Source organism: Panthera onca, chromosome D2, assembly GCF_046562875.1.
Source record: "Panthera onca isolate mPanOnc1 chromosome D2, mPanOnc1 haplotype 2, whole genome shotgun sequence".
NCBI lineage: Eukaryota > Metazoa > Chordata > Mammalia > Carnivora > Felidae > Panthera > Panthera onca.
The window spans coordinates 16344775-16370683 of record NC_138349.1 but is presented as its reverse complement, the minus strand read 5'-3'; the positions used below and the strand labels follow the sequence as shown (position 1 = coordinate 16370683).

The 25909-nt window shown below is 44.7% G+C and overlaps 1 protein-coding gene across 18 annotated transcripts in view; it reads right to left on the bottom strand.

The window, feature by feature from the left end:
* The window catches only part of ABLIM1 (actin binding LIM protein 1), a 295000-nt gene that overhangs the window by 175541 nt on the left and 93550 nt on the right, over positions 1-25909 (bottom strand). For 15 of the 18 annotated variants that reach the window (XM_060641420.3, XM_060641418.3, XM_060641419.3 and 12 more), the window contains exon 1: positions 10406-10664. The exons of the other annotated variants lie outside the window; for them this stretch is intronic. In XM_060641420.3, coding sequence (XP_060497403.2) covers positions 10406-10649 — 244 coding nt within the window. In that variant the 5' untranslated portion in view covers positions 10650-10664. Of the gene's footprint in view, positions 1-10405; positions 10665-25909 lie in introns of those variants that run through there. 18 annotated transcript variants of the gene reach the window in all.

Below are 25909 nucleotides of genomic sequence, written 5' to 3'. Positions count from 1 at the left end.
AATAATGAGGAGAAATAAGTTAGAGTTGACTTATTAATTATGCTAACAAATATTTACTGAGCATCTGTAATATGCGTAACATCACCTCTGAGGGACTGAAAGAGGCTACAGATCAAGGATGCCTAGACTAAGCCCTCAGTGAGCTCACATTCTACTAGGCAAATAGCACAAGGACATAAATAAAAAGAGGTTAGCAAGGGGTTGGAATCAGAAAGACTGAGAAAATCCTACAAATGCCGCATTGAGCTCAACATCTCACCAGCTGCTACACACAGAAAATCAATTAGACCACTCCCGGTACCTAGATAAAGAAGCTAACCAAAAATGTGTTGGAACCAGCTGCTTATATCCTCTTGAAACTCTTAAAATAGACCAACTGAACCATGATCTATGCTAGATCACGTTCAGCCGATAGTATTACTAAACAAATTAACAGCACCTAGTATTTCTCTCAAGGATAATACTGGACCAGTTGATGACCTCAACAATTAGGCAGTTATTTATTAAGCAGCCTGTACCTCTGCAGTAGCTGGCGACCAAGTGATTTACAGAGATTGACTGTACCCTTCAAGGACAAGTCTGGCCCGAGGAAAAGATAACAGATGAATGTACCCGGCTACATACTAGAATCACATGATAGCACTTCAGGGAAAATGGTGATAGGAAACAGAACTGGGAATTGTCCCACAAGAGGAGCAAATGTTAAACGCCCTGGAATATTCTGGTGATGTCAAAAATGACCTTAGAAAATGATCTGGGTTGTGATGGACAGAAAGGGAGGAGGAAGGGCTGGCAGTGGCCCCAAGTACTTGGCGTTTCTTCCCAAGCTTATCTTTTTCCCATAGGGACTCATTCTATGTCATGAGAATTCTCGCTCTCCGCTTGGCCGTACGCAGACCTTTGTGAGCTGGATTTTTCTGGGCATCGTGAGTCAGACCATCTCTGACGTCCTCTGATCCATTTCAGTTGCTATCTATGGCTACAGAACTTAGATGAGGAAAGCTCTCTACTCTAAACAGCAACCAAACAAAACTTGGGGGCACCTGCAGAATAAAGAAACCAGAGAATTAATGTCTCAGAGCAAAGATCCTACCTACCTGTGCGTCATGTGTCTGCAGACCCTTAAGTGGTAGGGATATAAGGGGTTTTGAAGGTCAAGACATGGGACGTAAACAGACATGAATGTCCATATGAGATTTTTTTATTGTAGCGAAAACTGGTTATTCCACTTTTGGGGAAGAGCTTTGACTTCATTTAGAATTGTATTAAGTGGAATGTTAATGCAAAACAGTGCAGTCACTGGGGAAAGTGGTTTGACAGGTCCTCAAAAAGTTAAACATATAGTGACCATATGACCCAACAATCCCACTATTAGGGACATACCCAAGAGAATTGAAAGCATATGTCCAGGGGTACCTGGGTGGCTCAATCAGTTAAGCATCCAACTCTTGGTTTTGGCCTAGATCATGATCTCACAGTTTGTGGGTTCGAGCCCCACGTGAGGCTACTTGCTGACAGTGCAGAGCCTGCTTGGGATTCTCTCTCTACCTCTCTCTGTCCCTCCCCCACTCACACGTGTGTGTGTGTGTGTGTGTGTGTGTGTGTGTGTACGTGCTCTCTGCCTCAAAATAAATATTAAAAAAAAAAAAAGAAAACATATGTCCATATAAAAACTTGTACTTATGTGTTCACAGCAGATTCATAATACCCAAAAAACAGAAACTCAAATGTCCATCATCTGATAAATACATAAGCAAAATGTATATCCATACAATGAAATATTATTTGGCCACAAAAAGGAATGAAGTACTGACACCTGCCACACCATGGATCAACCGTGGACACATGATGCTGAGTGAAAGAAGCCAGACACAGGAGGCCACATGTTGTGTGACTCCAATTATATGAAATTCCAGAAGAGGCAAGTCCACAGAGACAGAAAGTAGATCGGTAACCGCCGGGGTCTGGAGAGTGCTGACAACAGGGTGTGACTGCTAATGGATATAGAGTTGTTTTAGGGGTGATAAAAATGTCCTGGGATTAGGCAGGAGTAATGGTTACACAACGCCCCGAATATCCTAAACAAGCCACAGAATTGTCCGTGTTAAAATGGTCTGTTTTCATGGCGTGCGAATTATACCCGAATTTTTAAAATGTATGAAATGCACTAAGCACTGTGTTACACGCTGGAAAAATGAGGCCATGTTCCTGCCTATAAGAGCCTTACTACCTGGTAGGGAGAGACACGTACACACATAACCATCTGCGAATGAGCACCTGTGTGGTACAGGAAGTGCCCCCAAAGAGGGGAGGTCTTATATGACAGACCTGGGAAAGTCGTTTCACTTCTCTGAGCCTCAATCTCCCAGGCCCTTAAGAGGGTGTTGATATCAGAGTTTTATTTCTACCTGTAAGAGGCGCCTGGGTGGCTCAATCGGTTAAGCGTCTGACTCTTGATTTCAGCTCAGGTCATGATCCCAGGGTCGTGGGTTTTGGGCCCTGTGACTGGCTTCACGCTGAGTGTGAACCTGCTTAAAATCCTCTCTCTCTCTCTCTCTCTCTCCCCCCCCCCTCAGTCCCCCCACTCTTGTGCCCATGCTCACTCTCTCTCTCTCAAAAAAAAAAAAAAGCATCTAGAATTCTAAGGCACACCAGAGTCCATCTAGAATTCTAACATATTTAAATTTGAAGGTCCCATGAATTCTGATTTTGCAAAGGATTCCTCTACTGCATTCTGTGTGGTGTCTTCCCAAGGCTGACAAAGTAGGCCTCGCTCTCCTGGCTATCTCTGCATCCTAACAGCACGCAACTATGCTACCTTCGCACTGGCAGCCTTCATCATGCATTCCAAGGACAGAGTCACTCCTGGGTTGTCTACCTGTCTACTCTAATGAATAACACATCATCTCCCATTGCTTTCCCATTGGCAGCCTTCGTCTTGCATCCCGGGGCCATTCCAGACTCATGTCTGACTCACTAAGTTAGCAGGAGTCTATAATCCTAAGCACTGGGCTATACCCCACAATCATTAGGATCGAATGATGCTAACTCAGGGGTTTCTGTGAAGGTAGGCCACTCTGAGTAAGAACCTTTTTTAAAAGTTTTTTAAAGCCAGGATGAAAACAAATTTTTTTTTTTTTTAAAATTTTTTTTTTTTCAACGTTTTTTATTTATTTTTGGGACAGAGAGAGACAGAGCATGAACGGGGGAGGGGCAGAGAGAGAGGGAGACACAGAATCGGAAACAGGCTCCAGGCTCCGAGCCATCAGCCCAGAGCCTGATGCGGGGCTCGAACTCACGGACCGCGAGATCGTGACCTGGCTGAAGTCGGACGCTTAACCGACTGCGCCACCCAGGCGCCCCGAAAACAAATTTTTTTAAAGTCAGTATAAAAACAATGCCAGACAATAAATTTAAACAGACTGCCTTATCCTCTGACTTTAAATAAGATTCATTTTTAAGTACATATAATTAAAATTAATGGAGCATTTCAGCATATTTAGTGACTCAAGGAAGTAAATTAGATGAGAACATCTCCTGTGAAAATAGTTACTTGTCCACATTCCTGAATGTGAATGAATGAATGAATGAATGACAAAGAAACAAAAAACAAAAAAGGCTGGACCAAGGGTCAGGCAGGGTAACTAAGTGAAAGACGTCCTCGATTTTTTTTCTTAGCACTTTCATACTACTGAGATGTTTCCCTTCTGTTCATATTTTGGGTATATCTTTTCTATTTTCCAGCTCAAATCCCATCTCCTCTTGCCCAGGCCACCCCAGGCCCGAGTTACTTTTCCTTCCTTTGACAACGAGTAGTATTTATTACCTGACCATTTATTTGGCTTCTCACACTTTTGGGGTTGAGAGACACAGAAAAGGGGGCAACACTGATTGAGAACCTGCTGGTATATTTTCTTCTTCTATGTTTATATTTGCTTTTAGTCTTCATAATATTACCGTAATGTAGGCAGGACCATCACATTTGCCACGTGATAAAGCCAAGGCTCAGAGATGTTAAATAACGTGTGGTTGCACATCTCATGAGGAGCAGTGCTGGACTTTGAACTTGGCCGGGCAGTCTGACCCCACAGCCCGGCATTCGCAGCCACTGCACCACGGAGCCTCACCCAACCTCAGCTACTTGAAGGCAAGGAGACAATTTTATGCCCCTTGTGTTCGAACGCAGTGATCTGATTCCGGCAAACGTTCATTCATTCGTTTACTTGTACACTTACGGGCTCTTCCATGCCAGGTACTATAATAAAATAAAAATATGAATGTGGATCTCTCCCCACCCTCGGTGAGGAACTCACAACGCATTAGAAGAGAGGCTCGTAAATAGGCAACGCTAGCAGAAATCCACACAGGATGCCATGGAAGCACAGAGGGCGATGAGGCCAGAAGGAAGACAAACCTGCCCAGAGGAGGAAAAGCTTAAGCCCAATCTTGCTGGAGATTCTGAGGTTCCAGGAAAGTTACGCCAGGCAGCAGAGCAGCATGTGCAGAGAGAAGCCGACGGGGAAAGGGGCCTTCAAACATCTGTGACAAGCATGTCTGATGTGGGCGTTTGGGCGTTAATGGTTGGACACGATAGAAAGGCAGGGCCTGATGGTCAAGAGCTTAAAACTATGATTCTGGGAAACAGAATCAAACTAATGCAATAGGAAGCCTTGGGAGGCTAACAGGGGTCATTGAGAACTGTAGATCAAAGAAAGCTTTACCATACAGTAAAGACTGGAAATCTCCAGTCTCCTTCGGTGCCTTCCCGAGACAGAAGAAACTGTCCACCATCCATCATTTCCATCTCCAAAAGAATAAAAGTCAAAGTAAGCCTGCTGTTGTAAGGGAACCACATCCCATCATCAAACTGGACGTGGCCCTGGTGGCCCGGGGTGCCAGAGGAATTGAGGCCAGCTCCTGGAGAGCACCAGATTCCTGTTAGTATTTTGTGTTCAGGACAGCCCCTTGTCAAAGCCGCCAGTCAGGAGAGCAGGGCTGAAGGGAGGAAGGAGATGTGCTTTCTTGCAGTATGTCTCGGGATACATTTTTTTCATGGCCAGGTCGAACACTTCTCTCAAATTGAAGGGAGGGTCTTTACAAATGAGTCTGAGGTTTGCAAAGTATTTAAAAAGAAACCATTTTCCCAACATGGTGCCTCAGTATCACCAGGAAGATACAACTGAAAAGCTCTATAGAGTCTTGAGGGATATCTCTTTGAACTAGACAACAAAGTCCCTCAATACCTAAGCCCTTCCCCTGGCCATTTGACATACATGTCTGACCTATGGGGTTGGGATTAGTGACAGTAAATGGAGTGAGAAAGGGACACAAAAAGAAATGTTACAGAATCATAGTATTCTATGTCATGGTCAGTTTGAAAACAGGTTGATATCACTTTAAGAAACAAGAGTGTGCAAACACCCAGGAGGTTCTCTCAGTCATGTGAGTGTTTGAGTCTTGGGGAGACCATCCCAAGTGAAGACAGCCCCTAGGGCTCTAGTAAACATAATGAGGAGAACACAGCAGGTGCTTGAACCAAAGCAAAAACACCTTTCTATCTTCAGGGATACGAATTATTTTTCTGGGGAGAGGACTGCCAAGTCTACTTTGGTCCCTGGTCTCCAGTCCAGAACATTCTGCTTTGGGATTTGGACTCAGCTGACAACATAATCACTGAACCCTTTCCAGATATCCTTAGGGCTTTTGAAAACAGTGCCAGTCTCTTCCTGTTTGTCAAGAAGATACTTGCCCTAAATATGCTCCTTCGTTTTTACCAGACGCGGTAGCTCAGAGAGACAGAAAGAAACACAGGTTTGGGGCGCCCGGGTGGCTCAGTTGGTTGAGCGTCCGACTTCGGCTCAGGTCATGATCTCGCGGTTCGTGGATTGCAACCCCGCGTCGGGCTTTGCGCTGACAGCTCAGAGCCTGGAACCGGCTCCGGATTCTGTGTCTCCCTCTCTCTCCCTGCCCCTCCCCCACTCACGCTCTGTCTCTCAAAATTAAATAAATGTTAAAAAATTTTTTTTTTCAAGAAAGAAACACAGTTTCAAAAACTACTCTAAGTTCCTACAGGAAAAGAAAGAGAAAAACCCACACAGATCGCTTGTATTCGTGAACCAGGGAAAAGAAATATTTCCTAATTTTCCTGGGAAAAACAATTTATTTTATAAGAAAGTCATCACATTTGAGTTGCTACAGTACTTAGTCGGCCCTACCAGAAACAAATTTTAAGAGCGCCGAAACTCACCAGATCTCATGGATGATCTGTCCTCAGGCTCATAGGGCTGAGGCCACGCAGTAAAATGGGTAAGACCCCAAACTTGGGTATCAAGTCCAAGTCTAGCTCTTTCATTCACTACCTCTGTGACTTTCAGCAGGTTTCTTTTCACATCAGATGCCTTGGTTTCCCCACCTATAAATTGAGGATAAAAGCAGTACTCCCTTTGTTGCGTTATTATGAATAGTTGATGAGGAAACATTATAAAGCGATTGGCACAGTGCCTGAGATCTAGCAGGTCCTCAGTGAAGGATAGCTTCATTCATTCTTCTAGAATCTTCGTTGATGATCAGAGAGAGAGAGTCATATCCACATGCAGAAGCCGTTTTGCACATTCACTTGTATGTTTGTTTTGTTGCTGTGTCCCATCTTTGGACCAATTCCCTCCCTGCTCTTAAATGGACAAAACAGTTCCTTGCCTACTGACTTCCAAGGCTTGTTTTGAGCGCGACAAAGGCAAGATATACGTAGGGACACTTTGAAGAGCATGGAGCCCTGTACAACTCAAAGTAGGAGTTGAGGGGCACTCGGGTGGCTCAGTTGGTTAAGCGCTCGACTTCGGCTCAGGTCATGATCTCGCCGTGTGTTCGTGAGTTCGAGCCCTGCGTCGGGCCCTGTGCTGACAGCTCGGAGCCGGGAGCCTGCTTCAGAGTCTGTGTCTCCCTCTCTCTGCCCCTCCCCCACTTGCGCTCTGTCTCTTTCTCTGTGTCTCTCAAAAATAAATAATAGTTGAGCACCAGACAACAACAGGATGCTGTAGCACCTTGAGGTCTTTCTGGCAGCTGCAGGAGGCCTTTGCCAAATACCCCGAGCATCCTGCCGGGAGCTGCCTGCTTCAGAGCACTTGGCTTTGCTACTACTGCTAATACATGGCTGCGGGAGGGGGCACTTCCTCCAAGCACCTGTCCTAGACGGGATATTCTGAGCACACATGGTGGCTTCTTGGGAATCTCACCTCCTGTACTGCCCTGGGCCCCACCAGCACGAAGTCTGGGCCTTTATTCCTTCACAGCAGTGGAAGACAAACAATAGCAATTATTTTTTAAATAATAAACTATTTTATCGTATTATTATCGTAGCTAAAATTTAGTGGATGCTTGTATGCGCCACACAGCTGGGAGATGCATGTGCTCATTGAATCCCCATAATCAACATTGCCCTTAGACCCGGCCCCTGGTCCCAAACCTCACCTCCCTCAAAAATGTCTAAGTCCCCTTCTGGTGCCTGGGATCAGCTAGGGCCAGCAGTGATGTCCGGGTGGGGCATCCCAGCCTGCTCTGCTCTTTGGAGCTCTCGCTGATGATCCTCTCTGTCTCTCCCATGCTGTGCAAGGGGGGGCGAGGGGGGGGGGAGGGGGAGAGGTTGACCAGGTGCCCTGGGGGCATCTGGAGGAGCTCCCGGAGGAGCTCTAGGACTCCTGTCAATGGGATTATCATAGGGGCCTGGAGCTGACTTGATTCCAGGAAGGGATTTTGATGAGTGATCACTCCTTCAGGCTGGCATGATATTACTTTCCCATGATTGAACAAGATCAGGCTGTTGACACATTGATTTGCGGTGACTCAGAGTGTTCATGTACACAGGGGCTCCACAAAACACTATTTGCCCAGGGACTCATACCCCCTAGAGGTGGACCTACTCACAGCATTCAGAAGGTATGCATTCTTCCTTCTAAAATAGAGAAACTGTGACTTAGAGACACGAATTTCCCCAAATAACACATTTAGTAAGTTGAAGAGCTGGGATTGAAATTCTGGAAGGTCCAACTCCAAAGCCACACACTAAACCGATCCCCCAGATTTCCTTATCTGCCTTCACTAAGATATGGATATCCCAATGATGGTTATTCTTTCCTCTACCCAGGGCTCTCTCTGATACGGTTTGTTCTCTTGTTCCCATGTCATCGAACCTACTGACAAGCAATTGTCCAGCACGCTCTCACTCAGCCACAGTTTACTGGTCTCCCCTTGACTTCCTGCCTTCTCCCACCAGCAGACCTTATCTCTTTCATGGGCATCAACAGCTCATTCCAAAATTCCGATTCCAATCTCTTTCAGGGGAGGCATTCAGTAGAAGCGCCAAACAACGTTCACAATAAAGTATTAGCTCCGAGAGAAACCTACGTGTTTAGTTTTTATCCTTGGCTGTGGAATAGACTGGGTTTTTCCCTCAGTAAAGGGATTTGGGCGTCTGCCAGTGTGGAGGTGTGATATCTTGCAGTTCAGGGCACCTCTCTCAGCCTGAACTACAAGAGGTGTGGTCCGCTGGTTCTGAATAAAGTCCTTCTAGGGTAGCTAATGAGGTGGCTGGGAGCAGAGGTCATGGTTTCTCCACCCCCACTTAGGCTCCCCTGAAAAGGATGAAGTGGAGAATGAGAGAACCAAGGAACCATCCCGTCAGCATCTGTCAGGTCCCCACACGGTCCTGCCTTAGCGCTGATCTGCTGGCCACTCCTCCCCGTCCCAGCCAACACTCAGTATAGCCACAGTGAAATGTCACTGCATCCCCACTAGGATGGGTAGAATCACAAGTCAGATAATTACAAGTGCTGGCAAGGATGGGGAGAAGTTGCAGCCATCATATGCTGCCGGTAAGAATGTAAAGTGGTGTAGCTGCTTTGGAAAACAGCCCGGAAGTTCCTCAGAAGGCTAAACATGGTTATCACGGGACCCACGCGTCTCCCTCCTGTCTATACACCCAAGAGAAATGAAAACATACGTCCACACAAAAACTTGTACACGAGTGTTCATAGCGGCATTATTCACAAAAATTATGTGAATATGAATTCACATAATTCACAAAATTATTCCACCATTTCCAGCCAAAATGGTGGAAACCACCCAGATGTCCATCAACTGATGAATGGATAAATCAAATGTGGCTTAACCGTGCAGTGCAATAATATTTAGCCACCACTATTGGCACAAAGCAGTGATATATGACACAACATGGATGGGTCTTGAAAACATGCTGAGTGAAAGAAGCCAGGCACAAAAGACCACATGTCATATGGTTCCACTCATACAAAATGTCCAGAATAGGGAAATCTATAGAGACAGAAAGTAGATTACTGGTTGCCTAAGCCTAAGGGTGCGGTTGGAGACGGGAAGGTTGTGGGATAATACCGAAAGGTCCAGTGTTTCTTTCTGAGACAACACAAATATTCCAAAATTCACCGTGACGATGGTGGCACATGTCAGTGTATATCGGTGAATATACTAAAATCGTGTATACTTCAAATGGGGAAATTGCATGGTGTATGAATTGTATCTCAGAAAAGGTGTTAAAAATTAATTGTGAAAAGCAAAATAAAACACCCCAATATAGGTTGACTCACCTACCTCACCTCGCCTTAATCCAACGCTGCCTTCCTCTTAGCTGGCCAAGAATCACCAGGTATGTATTTGACTTTCTGGCTCCTTTGGCTCATGTCCCCGTGTTTGCAGGGACCGTGTCTAATAGCCTTTGCCTCCCGTACTGATTCTAGCCTGATTTTGACCAGGAGCGAGCAACTAGGTCACACAATCACACATTCCAAGTGTGCAAAGTCCCTGGTGCGGAAACTCTTGCCCATAGGCTACGTCTGCCCCATCTCTGGAGGTGGACGAGTGGCCCCGTTCTAACGCGCTTCCCTGAAAAGAAGCCTCCACGCGTTCTCCAAACATTACAGATCTTTGTTTCTAAACATTGCACAAGAGGAGCACACCCTGGGCGGTAACACAACTGCGATCTCGCCTTTACATAGGTCATCCTTTCCCATGGTCGATTGGCTGCCTCGGATGTATCCTTCCGATCCATGCCTTAACATATGACAGAACAGCGTGCGTGGATAGAGAGCTTTCCTTTTCCTCACACTTCCTATTATAGACGAACGGGAGTACCAAGTTTGGAAAGAGACACCCTGGTTACTGAGATTATAAAATCATAGACAAAAATATCCTCAGAACTTAGCTCTGCAGCCATACTTTTGTCACATTCTCCTTTCCTCCCACCCTCACCCCATCAATTATATACAAGGGATAGTGTTTCTTTTGAGGAACACACTACCGAACGGCTCTACACGGTACTTCCTTACGGAAGCCAATCATGAAACACAAAGCCGTGAGCAGAGTGGGCTCCTTCACTTACCGGGAGGATCCAAGTTGCTAATCAAGTGCTCCAGCGTGCAGTAGGCCTCGGGGTGCAGGTACAACAAGTGAGTGATGGTGGCACGCCTGTGCGCAGGCTGGGGGGTGCTGGTGACACACACATCCTCGACAACCCGCGTCCTTCTGCACGAGCCCGTGGTGCCGGCTCTCTCGGAGGAGGACAGGCCGCTCTTCTCAGAGCTGCACAGTTTCCCCAGACACTTTAGACCGAGGAAGGAGGGCATCTTGGCACGGGTTACAAATGAGAAAATGAGGGGCGCCTGGGTGGCTCAGTCGGTTGAACGACCGACTTCGGCTCAGGTCACGATCCCACGGTTCGTGGGTTCGAGCCCCGCGTCGGGCTCTGTGCCGACAGCTCAGAGCCTGGAGCCTGCTTCCGATTCTGTGTCTCCCTCTCTCTCTGCCCCTCCCCTGCTCATGCTCTGTCTCTCTCTCTCTCTCAGAAATAAACAGAAAAAAAATTAAAAAAAAAAAAAAAAGAAAATGGACACCAGGAGCCCAAGAAGCTGTGCTTGCCCTTCAACTCTTCTGGCTCCTTCTTGTTTTGTTTCGTTTTGTTTTTCAAACCTCACTGCCCGGTAAGGAAGATTAGGGGAGATGGATTTAAGTGATTACCCTCGAGAGCTTAGGGCTGATCAGGTATCAAAACAGTCGCCACCGGGAACTCGAACCTAGGTCAGTCTGCGACGTGAATGCATATTCAAAAACCAGAGCAAAATGCAGAGCAAGAGAAAGGACAGTTGCAATATCTAGAAGAATTCACCTGTAACTATTCCTAGTATGGTAATATCACCTGGCATTACTGTGCCATTACCGCAGGTACTGTGAACAGGTCTAAGCATATATGCACCTCTTGTATGTAATCTAAAAATGCACGGCAGAAAAAACTCAGACAATAATTCCAGATTCTTCAGTCTTTCACATCTCACGGAAGAGAGACCTCAAGGGAGATCTTCACGTTCAACTAGCGGCAAATCTAGCTCCGGGCCATAGAAAACAATCCTTTCCATTGTCTTTTTTTTTTTTTTTTTTTTTTTTTTTTTTTTTTTTAATTTTGAGAATGAGACAGAGAGAGAGAAAGAGAGAGAGGCAAAGGGAGGGAAAGAATCTTAAGCAGCCTCCACACTCAGTCAGTGTGGAGCCTGACACAGGGCTCGATCCCACGACCCTGGGATCATGACCTGAGCTCAACCGACTTAGCCACCCCGGTGCCCCACAATCCTTTCCATCTGCTACAGTGCCATGAAAATCTTTTTGCCTTGTTCCATTAATGCAATGCTAATAATATGCTTAATGTTGCTTCTTTGGTTGCCTGCTGTTGCCGAAGCTCTAGCTGAATCACATAATGGAGGCAGAATTACCATGGAGGTAGCTGTGTTTTCACAAAGTGACAAGCGAGCTGGGCTCTCACTCAACTGGGGTGCTGATATATAAGGGCAACCCTAGTAAGAAGCATTTGCCCTCTGACATCCACTCAGGAATGTTAAGCGCAACGTATGACAGTCTGAAACCCCACACATCAGAGTGTCATTGGGCCACTGTGTTCTAATACCATTTTCTTTTCATTAAAACCCTTACACACTCTAAACAGAACAGAATTATAGAGCTGGAAAGGCCTTCAGAGATGATCTAGTCCAGTGCTTCTCAAATGTCATTGTGCCTAAGAATCTTCTGTTGAGCTTTTGAAAAACAAACTCTGGAGCACTAGCCCAAGACCTGTGAATGAGATGCTGCAGGGGTGAGGCCCGGGAACTTTATTCCTCGAAGTTCCCCAGACTAGGGCCAGCATTCAGGAAACACTGAATCTACTTCAGCCCTTTGACTTTAAAATGAGGAAGGTAAGTCTCAGAGATGCTAAGTGACTTGCCCACGACAATACAGCCAGCCCATGGTGGATCTAGGTCTCCTGACTCCCAGGTTATGATCGTTCCTACCAGGCATCATGTCCTTCCACAAAAGCTATAGATAGATGAAGCACAGAAAGGGCACTGGTTTTTGATCTTTAATGCAAGATTTGGCAACAGAACTCAAGAACCAGAGAATCCAAATTTGCTTAGAATGACTCTAGCCCAATGGAAGGCACAGGAGGAAGGGAGGGGTAGACTCAATCCCAGAGGTCTTCCAGATTAGGATGGACTTGGGAGGGTGGAAATACGGGAACTGTCTACGATCGCAGTCATTTACTGAAATTTCTGTTCTCAAACTTGGGGAATGAAGCCCTAGACCAACACTGCCCCCCAGAAAATAAATCCTTCCAAGGTCTCCCTCTAAAAACAGTTTACAGAGCAGGTAAAATCATCTGTAGGTGTTCTGTTTCTTGCTTGTCTATTTCAAAATCCTTAGGATATACAATGTAAGATATTTTAGCAATGTTTCCCTAAGTGTGGTTACTCAACCAATTTGTTTAAAACACAGGTGTCTGATGCCCATCTCAGACCTAGGTTCTTCTAGAATGTTTCTCTAATAAACATCATAGAGTGGGAACCTCTGCCCTATACCATTAATTGCTTCTTCCTATGGTTAGTTTCCTAGAGCCCTGCTCTTTGCAAACTGAGAATCCAAGCACCTCTATCTGTTTAGGTATGTTCACATGGCTTGTTTGTGAAGTGTGTGTGTGTGTGTGTGTGTGTGTGTGCGTGCATGTGTGTGTGTGTGTTTATAGAGAGAGTCTGGATGTAGAGCCTTTAAACACAGGCTCTAGTATACATTAACAATGTACCAACATAGACTTTGGACTGAGAAGATGATTGCTTTCTTCAAATCCAGCGTCTTCCTGACCAGGCTAACGTGTAACCATGGAATACTTATTCCACGGCAAAGCTGTTGTGCCTTCTTGGTCCCTAAACTTGTCAAGCACTGCCCCCTAAAACAAATTCTATAATATGGCCTCTACCTCAACACCTATCTGTTGTATCAGCAGAACATATTTCAGGCCACCCCCTACAGTTCAAGAAGCAACTGTGTTCCAATAGATTATATGAAGGAAAGCATTGAGTTCTTTTTCAATGAAAGGACTATATGTAAGAAGCTTGATCTATTTTACGAATCTTAGATCAGGGTGGAAAGAGAGCCATATGTGGCTGATGAAAATAACAGAGGCTTGTTTGCTTTTAAATGTTTATTTATTTATTTTGAGAAAGAGAGAAAGCACAAGTGGGGGAGGGGCAGAGAGAGAGAGAGAGAGCGAGAGAGAGAGAGAGAGAGAGAGAGGATCCCAAGCAGACTCTGCACTGTCAGCACAAAGCCCGATGCAGGGTTCAATCCCATGAACCATGATATCATGACCTGAGCCTAAACCAAGAGTCAGATGCTTAACTGACTAAGCCACCCAGGCGCCCCAAGGTTTGTTTGTGTTTAAAGATAGTCTGACTACGTGTAGATGACAGGGTGGCTCCTTTCTCGGGTGGTGGAGAAGGTAAAGCTCAGATGATGGGTGGTTGGGATTCAGAGTCAGTGCTGACATTGGACACTCACGAACTAATTTCCACTCACCAGGATGTCCGGAGCTCTTAATCTAACCTCATTTACATAGTTCAGGGTAAATAACCAATAGAGGCCAAGTCTCCTATCTTTTTTTTTTTTAAAACAAAGACCTACACATTTTTTTAAATTAAAGTATAGTTGACATACAATATTATGTTAGTTTCAGGAGTACAACATGGTGATTCAATATTTACATATATGATGAAGGAATCACAATAAATCTAGCTAACATCCATCACCATGCACAGTGGTTGCAATATTAACTATATTCCCTATGCTGTACATTGTATCCTGTCTCTTATAACTGGAAGCTCGTACCTTTTAATCCTTTCCCGCCATGTTACCCAGCCCCCTGCCCCGCTCCCCTCAGCCAAGCCTCCAAACTTAAAGATACGCTGTCAGAGGTATCTGCCTGATGGCAATGCCTTCAGCCATGAGAGCACAGGATGGAGAAGATCCCTGAAGAAACATCAGTGGATCCCTTTCTTCCACTGCTGCATGAATATCAGCCTCTTGCCACAGCCCAGGTAAAATTACAGCCAGAGCATTTACGAAGAGGTGCAGTGCGTTTGGGGACAGTTGCTATGGTTGTACGACAAAGTATCACAGGGCGTTACACGGCAAAGCTAGTGTTAATTACCAACGCTTAACATTCGCCCAAGATTTGGGTGGCCTGCATGTCTCATTGGGTGGGACGTTTCTAATTCCTCTGGTAACAGTTCCACGGCACCTGCACAAGCCCTTCTTCTAAGATAAACTATGAAAAGAAACCATCAGTGGGCAAATTCTCCCAGTGGCTTCGCCCCGCACCGAGAGGCCCTGAGCTGTCTGCGTGCTACCGTTGCTCAACCACGAGGCGGACCCCAACCTCAGAGCCAGGCGTTTTGAGGCCACACAGTGTTCAGGGGACGGATGCCTTCATTACTGCTGTTAATGCGCCAGTCACAGGTCAATTCCCGCAGCCACGTTTTTCACAAATGAACCCTGACCTTCCTTTTGCTCTGTTATGGTTTAGGTCTTTCCCACACCACCCCCCCCCCCGACTCCCAGACAAATGCCTACCTCTCCCTTGAAAATATCTGCTGATATCCACCTGCTTCTTGCTAAGAAAGACAATTTTTTAAGAGAGGAAAATCACCACCTTCTAGCGTGACTATTTAGGGGATTTCATTCTCTAAAGGAATGGTCTGAATTGGCAGCCTGTGGCTTCATCAGTGGTAAGAGGGTTCCTTGCTTTTCAGTTTTTGTTTTGCTTTTCATCAGAAACGAGCAAACAAAAGAGCTCAGCAAGCACACTGAAAACACCTGCAGTAGCTCCCAAGAATCAGGATGATCTTTGCTGCTGGACGGAACAGAAGAAGCAGAGAAACAGCTTTACAAGTGGGAAAGGTCCCCCGAGGGGGCACAGTGGGACTTCGAGATACGCCTCGACCCACCTCTCTCTGCTACCGGCCAGCCTCAAGTTTCGTCCTTCTCTTCATCTGCATTGTCAGCCCTGGGCATCTCTTGTGCGAAGCCCACTGTTGAAGGGGTCTTACCCTTTCCTCCAAAGCAGGCTGTGATTTTCTGAGCATACTGGCCCAGGCTCCCGCCTGGGGAGGGCTCCTCTGGAAGGCCTGCTTCTTCCCTCACTCTGCAAGTGGCTGCCTCTCTTCCCGTAATGCCACCCGCCCAGGACCTGCTCAGAACAGAACCAGCAGCCCAGCCCCCTCTCCCATATCATCTCCATTAATAATTCAAATACTACACAAAATCTGCTGAGCGTTCAGGATTGAGAGCACTGAGGCACTCTGAGGACTGAAGCATAATTAGTTGAACAGACAGCAAGCCTCTCAGATCACTCTCTGACAATACCCCCCACAGGCAAGATTTCCAAACGGCAATGAGAGCCAGGCTTGGAGGGCCTTCAAGGAAGAAGCCGCAGACGGGGATCAGCTCTGGGAGGGTCACACGCATCCCGGAGCTCAAGGCCCGTATGTTAGACTGGGCTGCCCCATGAATCTGTTCCATAGGGTCAGAGCACCAAATTTCTGACCACTGTGGAATTTATTACACCCTGCACTGTCATATGGTTATCTGTAGCCTGTTATTTCCTGCTAAGCTTCTAGAGGGCAGGAGTCTTGTCACCCTGCATCTGAACTGTATGCCCCACACACTAGGTGTTCAAAGCCTTGTAAAGAGAATTTGACCATTCTCGGTAAGAACTCCGAGTGAAACGTGAATATCCAATACTTGGGTCGAAGGCAAGTATCAAAGACAAAACACACTTCGGTCATTATTAACTGCTTAAATAGGGGAGGACAATAAAAACATTTTATACTGATTGGCCTAAGAACTCCTATTCCTACACAGGCAGGATGTGATTACCTTCCCGCAGATCACAGCTTATCAAAGTGCCACTGAACTGGAAGGCAGTAAGTGATGGGCACAAGCCCGGGAGGCCCAAGCCAGCTGTGGCCACAAGAAGCTGTCCCAGTGGTTGGTTATTAGGAGACAAGCTGTCCTTGCTGGTGGGATAAATAGATGAACGTGGACCCAGAAGCCCCAGCGTCAGCGTTTCTTGGGACCTCCTCTGCCGGAGGTGCTGGCCCTGGAGCAGGTGCACGGAGGCTGCCTGATCCTGCTTCCCCCTCCACGGCCCTCCCAGAGGAAAATGCAGAGGGGACCGTTTCCAGTGACACAGTTTGAGGTATTTATAATTCATCTATCTCAACACAGAATAGCTCCAGCTCACCCTGGCAAACCTCATGTTCACGGTCAGTTTACTAGAAAACGTCAACCATCTCCCAATAATCTATTTCCTGACTATGCTGCAATCAGGGCCTCTTGCTCCCCAGGGTCTTTTCTTGCAATCATTCACCTCCGGACCTAAACTTGGACTTCAAAGAGGAACTGCTTGTAGTTCATGGTCATAAGAAATATGCAAGACAGATAAGGAAGAGAATAGGAGACCTGATTAAAATCAGTGCCAGGTTTTTCTCCATCCATCGCGTAAGGGAGCTATCTTCATTCTACAAATACTCAGCACCTACAATATGACAGGTCAGGCGTTAGCTGCCTTAATGGTGAATAAGACCGGGGCACTCAAAGAGCACATAAATTAGTGGGCGATTCAGGAGATACAGGCCCAACTGTAATGCAACATAGTAAACACCACCCCAGTGTAGAGTTAATAGCAATAAAAAATAGCAATAGTTCGGGGTTGGCTTAGAGATTTTTGGATATGGTGAGTGGTGCCTCTTAGTTTTGTGTCTTAAAGAAAACGTGTTTCAGAAAGACAAGTGGTTTGTCTTTCACATCTTTTTTTTTTTTTAATGTTTATTTTTGAGAGAGAGAGAGCGTGCTAGCAGGGGATGGGCAGAGAGAGAAGGAGACACAGAATCCAAAGCAGGCTCCAGGCTCTAAGCTGTCAGCACAGAGCCCAACCCAGAGCTCGAACTCACAAACCATGAGCTCATGACCTGAGCCGAAGTCGAACGTTTAACTGACTGAGCCACCGGGCGCCCCTTGTGTTTCACATCTTACATGGACCATTTTTATGTATTTCAATTACATTCCCAGCAACAGCCCACAAAACGTGTTTCCCTTGGGGAGTCTGCAGGGGGTATGTGTCCAATGTGTTCCTTCAACCACGCTCTCAATGCCATGCTCTGACATTATAAAAATGCATGGGAGGGAAAGACTGAGTCAGCCTGGTACTGGTGGGATTATGGAAAATATGAAGTTCGATCTGAACCTTGAAGAAGAAACTTATTAAGAAAATAAGTGGATTGGGGGAAGGCAGAAAAGAACAATTCAAAGAGAGGATGCTCTTGAAGAAAGCTTTATTCAGATCACAACTGACGATGGGAAGGAAACTCAGGAAACTGGGAAGGTCTTAGAAGGAAGAACCTATCCATCCACATATGAACAACTCTATTGAGAGAAATGACACGGCATTACCTTTGAGCGAGCACCAAAAAAAAAAAAAAAAAAAAAAAAAATGCCTCCCAACAACCTGCTCACTGCCATTCTTTCTTTAGAATGTCAGAATTCTGGGAAAACCTGGCACACATCCACAGATGCATTTCACCCTGATTCATTATCAACTGCGTCTCTCAGTACTTGTTTTTGTCCAAGTACATTATCACCACGAATGTGTTAATCACAGCAGCAGTCCTGACAGATGAAGGGTGGAGCTTGCCACACGAAGCCCCCACATCTCAGACTGAGAAACTGAGACCCGGGGGTTACTGCTCCCTTTGAAACTAAACCCGCTGTGATGGGCATTGAGGAGGGCGCTTGTTGGGATGAGCACTGGGTGTTGTATGTAAGCCAATTTGACAATAAATTATATAAGAAAGAAAGAAAGAAAGAAAGAAAGAAAGAAAGAAAGAAAGAAAGAAAGAAACTAAAGCCACTGTCAGAATCAGATGTTTGCAGAGTAGCTACATTCCCCAAAGGCAAATCCGAGACCTTAATATGAATAAAGGATGCCTCTGGCTATTTGGAATTTCAGGATTTAGAACGCAGTGTTTTTAAGTGTGGCTCCAGACCGACAACTACTTTTCTAACAAAGGGGAATTTGCACTTCTCGCTTCTTGTCTCCATAGTGTGACCAGCTCTGGTGACTTTTGACCCCACCCTCGATCTGGAAAGGATGATTTCACTGGATACAAAATTGGGAGTTTCTGATGTGAAAGATGCTTTCAGGAAGAATCATCATCCAGGCGTCATTTTATATTTTATATATTGTTTGCCAAAACAGGCAATGGCTAAAAGATAACATCACGATATAGAAAGAAAATTGTGTGTATATATATATACACACACATATGTATATGTATATAATCTTTTTAACATTTTTAAATGTGTATGCCTCTGAATGTACACAACATTAATATAGTCAAGTGTATTATTTATCAGTAAATAATATACATAAATATGTGGGGGGGTTTTCTTTTTTAATGCTAGGGATGCAATCAAGAGACTTTGGAGACCAGGTATTATTCTCTCAAAATAAACTGTAAGGAAACTTACAAGAATTTGACTAACCAGAGGTAAGTACAAAATAGTGGATGAATTAAAAATACATGAAAAAGGGGCGCCTGGGTGGCTCAATTGGTTGTGCGGCCGACTACAGCTCAGGTCATGATCTCATGGATTGTGAGTTGGAGCCCCGCATCGGGCTCTGTGCTGACCACCCAGAGCCTGGAGCCTGCTTCCGATTCTGTGTCTCCCTCTCTCTCTGCCCCTCCCCTGCTGGCTCTCTCTGTCTCAAAAATATGAAACATTAAAAATTTTTTTAAAAAATACATGAAGAAGGAGCGCCTGGGTGGCTTGTTAAGCGTCTGACTTTGGCTCAGGTCATGATCTCGTGGTTTGTGAGTTCAAGCTGCACATTGGGCTCTCTGCTGTCAGTGGGGAGCCGACTTTGGATCCTCTTCTGTCCCTATCTCCCTCTGCCCCTCCCCCACTCTCTCTCTCTCTCTCAAAGAAATAAGCATTTTTTTTTTTTTAATACATAAAGAAGAACAACAACGTGGTGGGTAAACGCCTGGGCTCTGGAGTAAGAAAACCTCATTTAGATCCTGACTTCGCTGCTTACTGCTGGGCAACCTCAGGTGAGTGTTTCACTTATTACCTTGATTACCTTGTCTGTAAAATGGATGTAATAATAGTATCTCCCTTTTGTATCTACTAAAGCCCTTAGCACTTCCTAGTACAGGAGGGACTCTATACATATTAGGGCAAAGGCTGCAAATTCAAAGACTCACGGGGCTAAAAATAGAAATTAAAACAACGACTGAGGCTGTAGGTTGCTTCTGAGATACTTGAGTGGTAAGATATGTGTAAAGTACATCCCCTACTCAGATCCAGGCAATCATTGCTATTTTGGGAATGCAGCCCAAGAATTGCCAGCTGTTCAGATTTTTGTGTGAAATCTCCCCAAATTTCAAACATTTGCAACTAAGTTTAAAAAAAAACAAAACCTGTCTACAACCATCCCCACATCCCCACACACACAAAGAAAGAAAAGAAAACATGCTTACAGGCCTGCCGTGGCCTGTGGGCTACCGGTCTGGAACGTGTATGTAAGTTATGGATACCTGTGGTGTAAACCCTCCCACCCACCAAGCTTAGCCCAACAGCTGTGATTTATTTCAGGTACTGGAGGAAGGCAGTGGGGTGCAAAGTTTTGAGAAATATTGGAAATTTTCACAGAAGAGATTCATACCTTCTCGTTTGTAAAATCAGATTTTAATTACGACATCTCTGCTGTGAGCCACTCATAAGGGTCCACGTACCCCCCAACAGCTAAGAATATGATCCTAGCTGGACTTTCAGAGCAAAGTTTATCTATCGCACTTTCTTCCTTGCCACAAATATAAGGACACGTCCCTTCTCCATGATATTATTTTGTTTATCTCCACATTATATAACCTTTTCTCTTTCATCACTAGTGGGGTACTATTATACATATTAATTTTTTGTTTCTTTTATACAATTAAGGTCTAACTCACACACAGTGAAAAGCATAGATCTTAGGTATGCAAGTCAATGAGGTGTGCCAAATGCATTCACCCTTGTAACCCACATCTCTGTCAAGATACAGAATACTTTCGTCACTCCGGAAAGTTCCTTTTGCTCCTTCCCAGTTATGCCCACCTCCACACCAGAGACAACCACCGTTCTGATTTCTAATACCATTTCTGCAGTTCTTAGAACTTCATAAACATAGATTATCCAGTTTGTACCCCTTTGCCTCTAGCTTCTTCTGCTCAGCACGTGTTTGAAATTCATCCAAGTTTCCCTGTGACGTTTTACCTCTAACATTTCTCTTGATGCAAAAACCATAGCTTCTCTTCAGTATGCCATAAATCATAATCTGGTGTTATTACCCCAGGGTAAACAGCCATCCCATGAGCTTTTGGAACTGCTAACAAATGCAATACCTACTTTTGGCATCCCAAAGCATACCGGTATCGATACCTTGTCACTGTTTGGGGCAGGCCATGATTTGGGAGGGCTGCCTGGATGGGCAGTATTTGGGGACAGGAAGACTTCAGACTGTGCCAAATTAGAAGGGGCAGTTCTTGGAGGAGGAAGAGCTGTCTGTCTCTGGAAATATTGAATCTAAAAGGAAGGTGGAAATGGGGAAGTAGTCAGTGATGTGTCAGCACGTGGGAGAAGGAAGCCGAGGGATAGTGCCAGGCTCAGGTTGAGATGGGAAGAGAGACAGATGAGCTCTGACAACCATGGGGCAAGTGGATTAAGACAAAGTTACTAGTAGCTAAGGAACACAAGATAGCTCTAACAACTTCCCACAAATATAGAGTACCCAATGGAGCCATCCCTTTCTTGCGTGGATTCCTACCCCCAGTCACACTGAGGATGGGCAGTGTTTATTTACAGGAGTTGACTCCAGTGGACAGATGGCCACAATACAAAGCTATGGATACTTACAAAGGAGGAAATAAATCTGAGATAGAAGGGGTTTGGTTAGAGCTCCAAAGAATAGAGCCTGAGTGACTGGAAAAAAAAAAATAGAGCTGTTGAGACAAGAAACACAGGAAAGAGACTGAATTTTGTTGACGATGAACTAAGTTCAGATATAATAATGAGTTCGAGATGTCACCATAATATCTCTGGAATGGTCTCCTGCAGGAAATAGGACTGCTCCTCTGAGTCTCAGGGGAAAGGTCGAAGCTGGGGCTGTATCTTTGGCAATGTCCATCAAAGTGAAGACTGGGGCCATAGGAATAGATGAAAGAGAGGGGGGGAATATCACTGGACCATGAACTTCTTGAAGGCAAGGTAGCCTTCCATCTCTGTGTCTGCTTCTGCGGAGATGCTTCACAAATATTTATGAACATTGGACCCGAAGATGAATCTTCATGGAGGTTATCTGGGAAAAATATTAGAATTGCCCATCTAGACTCGAGTTACTCAAATTGACCCTCCGTGCAGAAATGCTTGACCCTCTCAGCTCATCGCATTAACAAAATGACCCAACTCAGCAGCACTTCCTAGCCTTCTAATTAAAGACACGTGCATTTTATTGATTAAAATTTCCAGTAACATAGCATAATGCTATTACTTATCTTGCCAAGAAAAGGAGAAAAGCAGTTACCAAAAAAAAAAAAAAAAAAAAAAACCGACTCAGACAAGGCTTCAGTTCATCCTTCAACTCATCACAGATCATTTGAAAACGTAGTAATTAAACTCACCTAAGAGGATATAGGTTTGCAGAGAACAGATGAGGAAAAATACTGGATTCTAAAAAATAGTACCCTTCCCACAATTCACTTCGTAATTATAAATGTGCACCCATCGGTGAAGCTGTGCCTGGGAAAATCCGAATGTAGCATAAACCGTGATCTGTATAATGGCAATTCGATCAGCATTTATTGAACGTCTCTTTGTGCACAGCCCTGCAATAGGTATAAAATAGAAAAACAAAGTGCTTTGCTTTTCATTTTCTGGTGGACACCAAAGTCCTCTATAAAGGCTTCCAATATAGGAGCTCTCAAGACAGAGCAAACAAAAATAGCCTGCACCAGGATGAAGTGGGTGGTGAGTATCTTCAACAGGACAGATGGATCATTTGGAGCTCCGCGTGTGTCTCTGTATGTGTGTGAGTGTGTGTGCGCGTTTCCGTGGGTCTTTTATTTATTGATTTTTTTCAGGAGGAGAGAATGGCTTGGCACAATTTTTAAACTCACATTGGCATATGGAGAAGCAGAGTGGGGGGTGTGGGGAAGGAGCCTCAAAATAGAGAACAGAGCAAATGGTAATGCCTAAGGATGTAAAAGGATAGAAAAAGAGCTTTTTAAGAATATGAATTACAAATGGTTTAAAAGATCATCACGTTAGAGTCGTAGAAAAAGCAATTACATACTTGAAGGTCCAGAGTCCACCAAGTGGATAGAAACAAAGTCAGACCAGGCTGAAAGAAACATCACACAAGGTTAACTGACCAACCACCATCCCTGATTTCAACCATACCCCTCCCTCAAAGCTGTTCCTCCTCTGTGGGCTTACTCCATGGCGAAGCCCTCTGTAACTCCACGACCCTATGAATTCACCCATCTCTGAATTGTTCATTCACCCCTAAAATTGCAAACTTCATTTATAATTGAGGGACAAGTTATGTCAAACATCTTCTTTAAAACTTTTTTTTTTAATGTTTATTTTTGAGAGAGAGAGAGAGGGAGACAGCATGAGTAGGAGAGGTGCTGGAGGGGGGCCAGTAACGGGGGGACAGAGGATCCGAAGCAGGCTACGTGCTGTATGTCAAATATCTTCCCAGCTATAGTTACTTCCATTTCATTTTCTGATATTGAAGTAATATACTTCATTAGAGAAAGTTGGAGAAACACTGAAAACTATAAAGAAATGGAACTAACATGAACCCACCATCCAGAAACCACTGTTAATACATCGGTACATTTTCTTTCAGTTTTTTCCCATTAATTTTTTACGTAGTTCAAATCACATTACATGTGCAACTTATAACTATTATCAAAAATGTCTCCCATGTCATTCAAACCTTTTGTGATCATTTCCAATGTTAGATTTTTCATTGAAATACTTCTTATGGTAAAGTTCATTAACTCTCAAGTACACAGCTCGGTGAATTTTTACATGTGTTCAACCATGTAACTACCTCCCAGATCAACATCTAGAACATTCCTAACACCCCAGAAGGTCCTTTGTGCCTCGAAAATATGCATTGTAATACTGCCATACTCCCTCCAGGTAACCACTATTATCATAGGAGATCCGTTTTGCTTGCATTTGAACCTCAAGATAATTCACACAGTGTGTACCCTTCTATGTACCCTTTTGTTCAGCATAATACCTGTTCATTCATCCATGTGTATCAACAGTTCTTCCCCCCGGGGTAATATTCCACCCAAATAGTACACCATAACCACAACTAATTCATCCATTCTCCTGTTTGGGGATGTTTGGGTTTTTCCAGTTTGGGGCTATTATGAATATCACTGGACATGTCCATTTGTGGACATTCATGCTCATTTCTCTTGAGGATACACCTAGGGTATGGTCGGTGTGGATTAGCTTTTGAAGGTATTGGCAAACGCTTTTCCAAAGTGATTGCTTCAGTGCGTACTCCCATCAACATGGCAGGAGAATTCCAGTTGTCCCAGACCCTCGCCAAGACTTAGTGCTATCAGGCCTTTTAATTTTAGCCATTCTGGTAGATGAATAATGGTACCTCATTGGGGCTTTAACTTACATTTTGAAGACTCACAATAGTGAGACTTTTTCCATATGCTTATCAGCCATTTTGGATATCCCCTTTTGTGAAGTATATGCCTTTAAAAAAATTTTTTTTAATGTTTATTTTTTGAGAGACAGAGCACGAGCAGGGGAGGAGCAGAGAGAGGGGGAGACACAGAATCGGAAGCAGACTCTAGGCTCTGAGCTGGCCTCACACAGCTCGACATGGGGCTCAAACTCACAAACCATGAGATCATGACCTGAGCCGAAATCAGACACTTAACCGACTGAGCTAGCTAGGTGCCCCTGACATACATGCCTTTGTAAAGTATGGATTATCTGCTTTTTCTTTACTGATTTGTAGGAGTTCCTTATACACATCAGATAGGAGTACTTTTTCAGGTAAACCTAATGCAACTACTTTCTCCTAGATGGTGGCTTGCCTATTCATTTTCTTCATGATGACTTTTGACGAACAGTTCCTAATTTTAAGAAAATTCAATTAAACAACTTTTTCCTTTTATGGCTAGTGCTTGCTTTTGGTTCTTTAAAAAAAAAGAAAGCAGCGTTGAGTGATGGTTACAAAGATATCCCATGTTTTATCCCAGAAGGTGTATTAGTTTTTATGTTCTATCTCAAATGAATTTTTACAAATGGTGTGAGGTAGGGATCAAGGTTCATTTTCCCCCCACATGAATACCCAGTGGCTCCAGCACCATTTATTGAATCGCAGTGGCCCCTTCGTTGTAAATCAAATGACCATGTGCGTTGGGGACTATTTCTAGAATCCATTCTCTCTCATTTTCAAAGATCTTTCCACCAGCATCACAATGCCTCTCAATGAACTTTTAATCACTTTCAAAATTAAAAAAAAAAAAATTAAAAAAAACCACAAACGTTACCACATTAACTTGTACAACAACCCTTCAACAGCTGGTCATTGCACAATGCAATCCAAAGCTCTTACTGTGGCATGCACTATGAAGTGTCCCTTCCTTCATCTCTTCATCCTTTCTCACTGTGCTACAGTCACGGAGGTTATCTTTCAGTTCTTTGAACAAGCCACACTTTGTTTCCACATCAGAGACCTCACACACGCTCTTCCCTCTTCCAGGCAATCTGTATGGTTCCCACCACCGCCACGCTCACTCCTATTTATCAGTTGGGCCTCAGCTTAAATGCCACCTCCTCTGTGAGGCCTTCCAGGGTGCCCAATCTACAATTGTTTTTCAATGTTTATTTATTTTTGAGAGAGACAGAGTGTGAGTGGGGGAGGAGCAGAGAGAGAGACAGAGAGGGAGACACAGGATCTGAAACAGGCTCCAGGCCCTGAGCTGTCAGTACAGAGGCCGACATGGGGCTCGAACTCACGAACCACGAGATCGTGACCTGAGCTGAAGTTAGCGACTGAGCCACCCGGGTGCCCCCAGGGTGTCCCAATCTAAATTAAAATCTCCTATTTAAAAAAAAAATTTTAATGTTTATTTTTGGGGGGGGGGGGGAGGAGCAGAGAGAGAGAGAGGGAGACACAGGATCTGAAACAGGCTCCAGGCTCCGAGCTGTCAGCACAGAGCCTGACGCGGGGCTAGAACTCAAGACCAGTGAGATCATGACCTAGGCTGAAGTCAGATGCCCAACTGACTAAGCCACCCCGGCATCCCAATTAAATTCTATTATACTATATATTTTCCCGCAAAGGTCACCACTAGAGTAGGGACCACATCTATTGTATCTCCAGTTATCTAGCCACTGTAGTCTACAGCAGGTGTTCAAC